The 11,777-nt window shown below is 36.1% G+C and overlaps 1 protein-coding gene across 1 annotated transcript; it reads right to left on the bottom strand.

Moving 5' to 3' along the window:
• Positions 1 to 8,887: 8,887 nt before the first annotated feature.
• LOC123245535 (olfactory receptor 6K3-like) lies at positions 8,888 to 9,820 on the bottom strand. Its single transcript, XM_044674454.1, has one exon. It carries the CDS (start codon positions 9,818 to 9,820, stop codon positions 8,888 to 8,890), a length of 933 nt encoding a protein of 310 aa, XP_044530389.1.
• Positions 9,821 to 11,777: the final 1,957 nt, after the last annotated feature.

The raw sequence follows: 11,777 nt of genomic DNA, 5'->3' as shown, positions 1-11,777 counted from the left end.
CATATTTCCCAAGATACTTTTGTCATCCTCTCCTCTACCCAGCTTTGCATTGAAATCACTAATATCAATTTATGCCATGGAGAATTTCTTTACTTTCTCATCCTTCATAAGAAACAGTATAATGTTATGTTCATTTCATCATCATATCATATTATCTGCAATAATCTTTGTGACCCTTATTTGTTTTGTTTTTGCTGGCACATAACTAACTAGGAGAATAATAATGATAGCTAATAATAGCTAACACTTATGTGTCAACTTGCTAGGGGGAGCAAGGTGGCTTAGTGGGTAGAGTACCAAGCCTGAAGGCAGGAAGACTCATCTTCATGAATTCAAATATAGCTTCAGACACTAGCTATGTGACCCAGAGAAAATAATTAAGTTATTTTCCCCTCAGTTTCCTTATATACAAAATGACCTGGAGAAGGAACTGGCAAACCACTCCAATATCTTTGCCAAGAACATGCCAAATGGGATTCTAGGGAGTTGGACATGACTGAAAAGTGACTAAATATGCACCAGGTGTTGTGTTAAATGATTTGTCATTATCTCATTTGTTCCTCACAAGAGCCCTGGGAGATAAGTGCTATAAAACCCTCACCTTCTGTCTCAGAATCAATACTGTGTATTCGTTATAAGGCAGAAGAGAGGTAAGGACTAAGCAATGGGGATCAAGTGACTTGCTCAGGGTCACATAGCTAGGACATGTCTGAGGCCAGATTGAACCTAGCACTGCTTGTCTTTAGACCTGGTTCTCTATCCACTGAGCAACCTACCTGCCCCCAATTAGGTATTATTACAATGCCCACTTTAGAGATAAGGAAAATGAGGCAAACAGAGATTCTATGACTTGACTGACTAAATGTATTGAAATGATGCTTCATGTTGCATTTGGTACATGAGGGGAAAAAACACATTTGCCTACTTAAGTATTTTGCTTGCAGTCAGAAAGCAAATCACGTAACCTCTATCAATACCAACTTTCTCACTTTTAAAATGAGGGATTAGAATGGATGGCCTCTAAATTCTGTTTCTGTACTAAATCTAGCAGTCTATATATCTAAACTCCTTTATTTTCTTCCTCAAGAAGAACTTATGAGTCATCTTTCCATTTAGCTTCAGCTTCCTTTTATCTCCTGGGTTTTATTTTCAACAAGAATGTCAAAGTTGAAATTGTTCCTCTTTTTAATAATATTCACTTATTGGGCAAGAAATGACTTTTCTTAGAATAGTGTTGCATGGAAGATTTCCTTTAAAAACTGGATAAGAACATTACATTTAATTATTAATAGTTAATGAATAACTATGAAGAGTCTAAAAACTGGCATTTTCAAGGACCTCTGTATCTTTTTTTGACTATTCTACCATCATTGACAAAATTTTAAAAAATTTACAATAAATCTAACATTTATATAGCACTTACTATGTGCTATGCACTTTACGATTATCATCTCGTTTAATCTGCACAACAATCTAATGAGGTAGATGCTATTATTATCCACATTTTGCAGACAAAAAAACTGAAACCAAGGGAGGTTAAATGACTTTCCCTAGATCACACAGTTACTAAGTATTCTCAGGCCATATTTGAATTCATGTCTTTCTGAATCCAGACCCAAATTTCTAAAGGAATCAGAGAGAATGGAAGACTTTCTTTATATTTTTTCATTTCAATCAAAGAAAAAAATCATATGATTATGAAGAAATTTCATATTTGGAGAAGGATGTTATCAAGCAGTGATGATAAAACTAAAATAGAAATGGAATCACTAAACTGAACAAAGGCTTCCTGAAGGTCACATACTGACTTAGAAAAACACATATTAACATTATGTCCTATTGAATTTTATTTATTATTAAATATTTTCCAAATATATTTTAATCTGGCTCATGCTTAACAGCATTGCAGGCATAAAGAGGTATATTTCACCTCTTTCTGGTAGATGGCATTCTTATTTAGATACTGATTAGAATAGATATATTTTTTTTAATTTCTTGCAATTCCAATATTTTTTTTATTTCAAATATATTATCCCTGGAACTACAATTAGTGAAGTATGTGGATCTCTACTAATCACTAATTACATGAGTTCAGTACTCTGACCTTTATTCCCTTTTTCCCTTGCCTCAAAAATTGTTACTCCCTATAGTCCAATTCTTGGCTTTCATCCAGTCAACTACTGAATTGAATTGTAAGCTCTGTCACTTTATCCAAATGTGCAAGAACCAAATGCTTCCTTAATGGACACTCTTTTCTTCAACCCTATCCTGAATATGTCCACCAATACCGCTGTAGACCAAGTTCTTGTAATCTCCAAGAACTTTCTAAATGCACTGATCCAGATAACTATCATAACCCAGCCCTAATATTATTTCAATTGTGTGATATTTCTGGTTAGGATATAATGCCATCTATTAAAATTTTTCCTTTATATCTGTTAGAATGTCCTGGCAAGAGGGAACTCTCTTCTGTTAGAGAAACTATTTAATCAAGAATATTATCTCTCAATTTCACTTGTTGAAGAACATCTGGAACCAATCTTTCAACTCTTTTCCATATAATTCTAGTGAATCTGGCTTTCTTGTTATTCCTCAAACAAGACCACTTGTCTGCTAACTTGAAACATATTCACCCATTGCCTGGAATTCTCACCCATTCCTAGAAAGCTCTCCCTCATATGTAGCTCCTAATTTCCTTTAAGTCCCAACAAAATCCTATGTTCTCTTTCCCAATCCCCCTTATGCTAACATTTTCCCTTTGTTGATTATAACCTATGTATGTATGTATGTATGTATGTATGTATGTATGTATCTATCTATCTATCTATCTATCTATCTATCTATCTCTTTGTATAGTTATTTGCTCATTGTTTCTCTTAGAATATGACTTCTTGATAACAGGAACTATCTTCTGCATCCCCAGAACTTAGCAATATGTATGGCATATAGTAGATTTTTAATAACTGTTTATTGGTACTTGCCTGTTTTTAATGCTCAGTAAAGCCAGTCTCTACTTTTGCCACCATCCAATACAACAAAGGATATCTAGTTATTTTAGTATTTTATGAATACTAACTACTTTACATTCTAGCAGTCCATTTGCTATCAATTAAGATCCCTACATGACAGATTCACTCTTTTTTTTTTGGCTATACATATCCTGGGAGATGTCTTTAGATTCTACTGTACTCTTCATTTTTTCAGTCTCAATAAATGCTGGTACCACTACTACTGGAAAAGTTTTAAGTACAGGTTGAGCTGTAGAGAGTGTTTGCTCTCTTGTTTAAGGATCAATCATGACAAGTAGTGAGAGGCTTATCAACAGAAAGCTGAATAGTAGGTGGTAAATTTTTGGCCACAGCATTCTGTATAACAGACTATTTAAAAACAGTTTTGTTTTTATTTTCCACCTCCCAAAATATTTAATTAATAATGAGAGTGAAATAAAAAAAGTAATTAAAAGCAGATATTCAGGTCAACACTGACCCTGCTAAACCAGTAGCAAGTGATGGCAGAGAAGGACCAAAGGCAATTTACTTAGTTTCATGCAGTTCCTGTTTGATACAGATTGGGGTCTCCAAAGGAGGGAAGGTCAAATTCATTGCTGTTGTGGTTTTTTTTTAAGGACAGAGAATGTTTTCAACTTGTCCCTAAGGATCTCTCTATATGATGTGTGTGTGTGTGTGTGTGTGTGTGTGTGTGTGTAGATATAGATGTATACTTATATACATGATATACATTTCTGACATATATATGATACACATTTATACGTATTATGCATATATAAATGATACATATTTTAGGCCCAACTATTAGAATGTAAGCTCCTTGAGGGAAGGATTATTTTTCCTTTTCTTTGTATACCTGTATTGCACACAGAGTGGGACCTGGCTCTGGTAAGTGATTCACATATTCTTCTCGATTGATTCATTGATTAAAAGCTGTCTGAATGTAATAGAATGGATCTTTAAACACTTGCTTGGATTTGTATTTAGTGTCATGTATCTACATTGCTGAGAACATTAGACCCTTAATAAATTATACATGAGTTTTACAATGTGGTGACTTCACCAGTGCAAGCTCTGATTGTGTCCTTCTAGAGTAGTTGCAAAATGTGTGTGGATTCTTCTTGAGATTGGTGAGATATGGAACAGCAAGGAAATCACAGAGGAGAAAGACAAAAGAGACTGGGAGGAAGGGAAAGAGGAAGAGAGAGAGAGAATGTGCTTTAAGCCTTCTCCTCCAGTTCCCCAGATAGTTGACTAGTGCTCCATAGATGACAACAGAGATAATAAAACAGCCCTAGCCTTCAGTCCATAGAGGCGTAAATAGTTAGATTATAGCTAGCATTCAGAAGAGTAAATATTCTCTAGACCACAAGGATAAAATCCATAAAAGTTTGGTAAAAGTCATCAAACAAATAATTCTCTAGTCATTTGAGCCACCAAGGTGGCACAGTAGATAGACTAGTGGCCAGAAATCTGAAAAACCTACTGTGTTAGCTGTTTGTCCATGGACAACTCATTTCACCCCTGCTTACTTCTGTTTTCTCAACTATAAAATAGGTTAAATCGTAGCATCTACCTTTCAAGGATGTAAAGAACAAATGGAATTACATAGTGTTTAGTTTAATGCCTGACATATAGTAAATACTTGATACTAACTTATTCTCTTCCTTTTTGGTGGGGGTACTGAGAACGCTTCTCTTTGCCTCATATCCATATTTTTACCCTGCTATAAAGTTTTATATTATTGTTATCTGATCTGAACTTTCATTGAAATGCAGTGGAATAGATAATGAGTGTTGAAATTTAAATAAAATTTAAATATATAAAATACAGAAAGTAGGAAAAGGTTCCAATATTTGATGTGGAGATTTAAGTAAACAAAGAAATAGAAGGTATTTGATTAAAGCAAAATTTTTTAAAATTCCAAATAACACCTAATAATGTAGCTATACCATTTTGTGTTTACAAAAAAAAGCTATTTGGTAGAATTTGTTTCCCCTAAGATTTGGAAATATATCTTTCTAATGCACTCTAAGACTTTTCTTAATTTGAATACTGCTTGAGTATCTCTTGGATTTTCAACAGCTTCATACACAATGCAAGCTTTGATTTCTATCAAGAGGCCTGACTGCATCAAACTTAATAAAAAAAATTTTAAAAGAAAGAAGTTATTTTTTTAATTTTTTCTCAAAGACTCTGAGCATGAAAAATTTTACCTTGTTCTCTGTAACCCTACTGTATCCTTTCTCAGTCTGTAGCAGAGCAGAAATAAAAAGGATAATACCCAGTAGATTGTAACTGCTAGTGTGCAGAAAACCTTTAATTGCCTGCTGTGGTTTTTTAACTGGTGAGCTTCTTAAATACTTCCATATTGTAAAAGCCAAACTTCATTAATCAGGTTAATATCTGGCTACTGAGTTTTTAAGGATCAATTTATTTACATGTACATAAAATCTTAAAAATGAATCATTCAAAACTTCCCTTAGAAACACTAAAACTCCCCTGAAATGCCTTGTGTTTTCCACCCAGAGACACCTCTGTTCTTGTTGGAATGTTTATAAAGGAGCTTGGAAGTAAAGAAGATGACACTTTACACTAGAAGTTAATTTAAAAACAATTTGGAATCATGCTCAAAGGGCTATAAAAGAATGCCTGCCCTTTGACCCAGCCATACCATTGCTGGGTTTGTACCCCAAAGAGATCATAGATAAACAGACTTGTACGAAAATATTCATAGCTGCGCTTTTTGTGGTGGCAACAAATTGGAAAAGGAGGGTATGTCCTTCAATTGGGGAATGGCTGAACAAACTGTGGTATATGCGGGTGATGGAATACTATTGTGCTAAAAGGAATAATAAACTGGAGAAGTTCCAGGCGAACTGGAGAGACCTCCGGGAACTGATGCAGAGCGAAAGGAGCAGAGCCAGAAGAACTCTATACACAGAGACTGACATTCTGTGGTAAAATTGAATGTAATGGACCTCTGTACCAGCAGCAATGCAATGACCCAGGACAATTCTGAGGGATTTATGGTAAAGATGCTACCCACATTCAGAGGAAGGACTGCAGGAGAGGAAACATATAAGAAAAACAACTGCTTGAACGCATGGGTTGGGGTGGACATGATTGGGGATGTGGACTCGAAACTACCACACCAATGCAACTAACAACAATTTGGAAATTGGTCTCAATCAAGGACACATGACAAAACTAGTGGAAATGCGCATGGGTAGGGGGGGTGCGGGGGGGGTTGAAGGGGAAAGGAGGAGCATGAATCATGTAACCATGTTAAAAATGAATATTAATAAATGTAAAAAAAATAAAAGAAAATTAAAAAAAAAAGAAAAACAACAACAACAACAACAACAACAACAACATACCATATCACAGTTTTGCTGTGCATTTAGAGTTTGAGAATGACATCATTTTCACTCCAAAAGAATGTACACTTTATTGAACCAAAACCTGGATGGGCTTGTGCTGTTACACATCATGCAGATTCCAAATGCCTTCTAAATTGCCTAATTGCAAATATCCCATGACTCTTAGGGAGGGAGGGAAGGTACAAACTTTCTACAGTTAATGCAAGGGAGTACAGCAAACTCAGACAGGAGTACTTTTTGTTGTTCAGTCATTTCAGTCAGGTCCAACTCTTTGTGACCTCATTTGGAATTTCCTTGGGAAAGATACTGAAGTGGCTTATCATTTCCTTCTGTAGCTAATTTTATAGATGAGTAAACTGAGGCATGCAGGGTTAAATGACTTGTCTTCGGTCACACAGCTAGTAAGTGGCTAGTGAATTCAGGTCTTCCTGAGTGCAGGTCCAATGCTCTATTCACTGTGCTACCAAGACGCCTTAGGAGTACTTGGGTGATCCGTACACTGGATTACATTTGTCTCCATTTGGGAAAAGTGGCATGCAAGTAGGACCTCACAAGCCAGAAAAAGAGTGTGGGACAATGGAAAGAAAGTAGAGTTTTGACAAAGGTTCAAATCTTAGCCCTGCTACTGAGAGAAACCAATGTGATTGTGGGCAAATCACATCACCTTTTGCTTCTAAAAACCAAGGAAGAGTTGGAATGCTATGGGAAATAGCCTTGCAATACTCTGACTTCTGCAAAGAATCCAGAATCCTTGAATGACTCAATGCTCTGCAGTATATTTGAGTGTTCAGGTACCATAGCTGAATCCCGAGTCCTCCTTTCAAATACAATACTCATACATGTATGTGAATGTGCATATGTATGATGTATGTGCATGTGTGTATACATATGTTTGTATATATCAAATTTCAGATTCTGTAGAGACCACACAAATTCAGGCAACTCAATACTATTTTTCTAACTGCTTGAGTAGAATAGACTCTGACTAAAAACATTTTTTAGCATTTTGCTACAAAAACTTGGAATGAATAATTTTCACATAAGGCACTGTATGCATGTAAGTTAATATTATTAATAATTTCCACAGCACTAATGCTTATTGAGTTTATCTATGCTAACAATTCTTTGAAGTAAACATGATTGTACTATTTTGTGGCAAAGGAAACTGAAACTCAGAGCAGTCAAATAACTGGTTCAGGATCTCACGACTAATGAATAATATAACCAGGATGCAAACCCAGTCTTTCTACTCTCCCACACTTTTTTCTCTAATGTCTTGTGTCAGAAATATACCAGACGTTTCAGGCCATTAAGCCATGTTCAGATCTCCAAGTCTTATCTATGGATATTTAATATTCACCCAGAAGAATGCAAACACTTCTAGGGCAAGGACAACCTCACTTTGGTAATTGCGCCTGTACCATGCTAGGCACATGCTAAGTGCTTAATAAACTCTTCTTGGTTGAGTAATGGTTTGGTTACAGAATGTACAACAGGAGCTATTGTAAGATGAAATTCTGAATCTTGAAAATCAATTTTCATTTGACTCAATGAGAAAGGAAAAAATACAGTTTTGCAAAGTAATCATAATGAATTATTTGACTTTGAGGGTCAAGCAGATTTGAGCCTATCTTTAAAGCAACTTGGTGATTTATGCTAGGAGCATAATATGAAAGTAATTTAAATTAATTTTATTGCGCAGGATGAGATCCATCAGGATGGTCCTCTGTAATGGGAGACAGAGACCCTGACATACTGGCCCTTCTGAGTCCTCCCAGGAAAATAAATAAATAAACAAACAGATAGATAGATAGATAGATAGATAGATAGATAGATAGATAGATAGATAGATAAATGAATAAATGAATAAACGTGTGTATGTGTGTGATATATAAATCTCCTTCTTCAGAGGATCTCACTAGGAAAGTGAAAAAGTCAGTGGGGACTTAAAGAGGTTTGCCTGGTAGTTAGCCACTGAAATAAGAAAGAGGCCATCTGGTAGCTTTGAGGTTTAATTACTTTGGCTAACTTGCAACTAAATTCAGTTATTTCTACACTGCCAAAGAGGTGAAAATACAGTCAAAATGAGAGTATAACATTTTTAAAGTACACACCATTAAAAAAACCTGTATATGATTTTTTGCCCCCTAAATATCAAGGTCCAGAGATAAAGTTCCACTTACTCCACCTCAGTTACAGCAATGAGTAAGGTCAAAAATAGACATTATAGTGGACTTAAAAAAAATTTTTAACAGCATTCAACTCATGGGGCTCTAGTAGGGATAGACAGAGAAAATGCACATAAAATTCTTGGAAAACTATAAAGCACTAATTATAATTCAGCTGTGTAGACATACATGGATGTATAGACACACATGTACATACATTCATATCAGAAATTGATATATACAATACATGTGTGTGAAGTAATATACACATATACAAGTACATGTATGTGTATTAAAATGTATACATATAAGCATATATGTATATATGTTATTGTGTTTCTTTTGGACAGAGAAGCTTTTTGATGGCCTCTTTCATGTCCTTGTTCCTCAAACTATAGATAATTGGGTTAAAAAAGGGAGCGAGGACAGCAAACATCACTGCAATAGTTGTGTCCCAGATTGGAGGGTAAGTAGCTGAAAAACGTAGATACATGAGTCCCACACTGCCAAAAAACAACAGGAACACTGCAAGATGGCTGGCACAGGTGGAAAAAGCCTTTTGGCGACCCTCTTTGGATGGTATCCTTAGGATCACAATGATAATTCGAATATAGGAGAGGATAATGATTAGGGCAGTAGAGAGAATGGCAATAGCATGGAATATATCCTGCACCAGGAGCATAGAGGTATCTTTGCAAGCCAAGTTCAGCACTGGGGCAAAGTCACAAAAGATCTGATGGATCTGATTAGAGCCACAAAAAGGTAGGGTGGAGATCCATGCAATCTCAGGCAGTAAGATAAGGAAGCCAAAGACACAAGAACCAATATTCAACTGGGCACAGAGCCTGGGTGTCATTATGGTTGGGTATCTGAGGGGATTACAGATCGCAATGTACCTGTCAATGGCCATAGCCATCAGCAAGATGCCCTCAGTGTTTCCAAGAGAATGGAAGAAGTACATCTGTAGGAGGCAACCCGTGAAGGAGATGGTTTTCTGGTCATTGACAAGGTTTGAGAGCATCTTGGGTATGGTGGCTGTGGTGTACCAGATCTCCAGGAAGGAGAAGATGCTGATGAAATTGTACATGGGGTTGTGGAGCCGGGTATCCAGTCTTACAGCAATGAAAATCATGAGGTTTCCAGTGACAATAAATAGGTAGATGAGCAGCAAAGGGATGAAGAACAAGAAGCCCCCTTCCTGAAACTGGGGGAACACAGAGAAGAAAAACTCTGTCACCATTGATTGGTTCTTATTCTCCATATCATAGGCAGAATCACCTGGGAAAGGAAGAAAAACAGATACTGCCCCCTACATCAGAAGGCCACATCTTTTGGTGTATTTTAAAATACAAATCAATGCCTTTCTTCTTCTTTTCCCCACGACTTAACTGTTCAATGATTAAATTTATTTGATTTACAGTGGGAGTTACCTCAGAAATTTTCTTGTGCCTCTCTTGCTTTTGCTTTTAATCATGTGTTTTGATGATCTCCATTCTATACTACAGTCTTTGTCTAATATCTCATCCTAAAGTAGAGGAGATCCTAATTTCTTGGAGACTAGGGCTCCCTCCTCTTCCTGGTGTTCCCATCTCTAACATACTTCATTTCTGCAGGCAGAAGAGTGATACAACAGTTTTTCTGAAGTTAGCAGGAGATGAAAAATTATTTCTATTGAGTTTTCCCTTGGTGACCAAATTTCTAGAGGAAAAAAGCACATGGTCAGGGTGGACCACTAAATAGAGCCCTAAATTTGGCAAAAAAAAGAGACCTGACTGTGACTTGAGATTCAAATCCCTTTGCTTAATTTGTTATGTTGGTGAGGTCACAACATTAGAGCACTTTGGTTTCCTTACCTGTCAGAAGAGGCAGAGTAATATATAGTGAGAAGAGCATAAGAATTTGACTTTGGAGGTCTCAAATTCAACTCCAGGGTCCATCGCTTAATGTCTTAATGTTTGAGAAAACCAAAGGAGACAGAGATGAGCTTCATCTCTTTCTGCTTGAGTTTCCTCTTCTATTATATATATATATATATAATACTTGCCATACCTATTTAAAAATAATGCCTGTAGAAGCTACAGGGCTATGGTCAGCCATCTTCATTGTTATCATTGTCATCAACATAGCTAGCATTTATGTAGTTTTGAAAAATTTGAAAAATGCTTTACGAATATTTTGTTTTATCCTGACACCAATCTTGGAAGATTGAACTGGTTATTATCCCCATTTCGCAGATGAGGAAACTGAAGCTGAATGAGTTTTATAAGATATACAGCTCATGCTTGATGCTGGATTTGAACTCTGATTTTTTATTAATTCAAGGCCAACATTTTATCGACTACACTATCTGGCCTCCTTCATAAAACAATTAAGTGCCAAAAATTATAATTATTATAATAATTACTGACCTATATAGGTGATGCTTAAATAAAAGCAATAGGTTTGGAGCCAGAAAGACCTGAGTTCAAATCCTGTATCTGATATGTAATTACCATCTGGGCCCAGGCAAGTTTAACTATCAAACAGAGGAGCTGGATTAGTTGGCCTCTGGAGGTCTTTTGCAATACTATAACAAATAGTACTTATTTAGTACTTTTTAGTTATGTAAGCATTTTTTACATATTAATTCGTTTGATCCTTGATTCTGAGAACTATATCCTATTATTATCCCCATTTAACAGATGAGGAAACTGAGACACAAAGATTTTGATTAACTTGTCTAGAGTGACATAGCCATTAAGTGTCTGAGGCCAGAATGGAATTCAGGCCTTCCTAACACTAGGTCCAATGCTCTTTGCACTGAGCCACCTACAGGCCTTTAATCCTATAATGCCACTTTAAGGTCCACAAAGAGCTTTTTATTAATTATCCACATTACAACCTTGTGAAATAATATCAGTTTAATGTGCAGCACAGTGCCTGGCACATAGTAGACAATAAATATTCATATCTTTTCCATATCTTTCTCTTCCCCCTTGTTTACAGATCAGGAAAAAGAGGAAATTCTTACAAATAAATGAAATGTCTTCTAGTAAGAGTCAGAGGCAGGATTCATCATTCCAAATGCCTCCTGACTCCCAGTCCAGCTGTCTCTCATTGCTACTCGAGGTTTCCTCTCAAAGGGGTTAGGCAAACTTCTATCTAAGAGTCCATTTAACTTGATGTCCTAAGCAAACTATAGGGTTTGGCACATCCTTCAAACAAAGATAGGAATCAAA

The sequence above is a fragment of the Gracilinanus agilis genome, chromosome 4 (genome assembly GCF_016433145.1).
Source record: "Gracilinanus agilis isolate LMUSP501 chromosome 4, AgileGrace, whole genome shotgun sequence".
NCBI classification, from domain to species: Eukaryota; Metazoa; Chordata; class Mammalia; order Didelphimorphia; family Didelphidae; genus Gracilinanus; species Gracilinanus agilis.
This window is presented reverse-complemented; position numbering and strand designations above follow the sequence as displayed.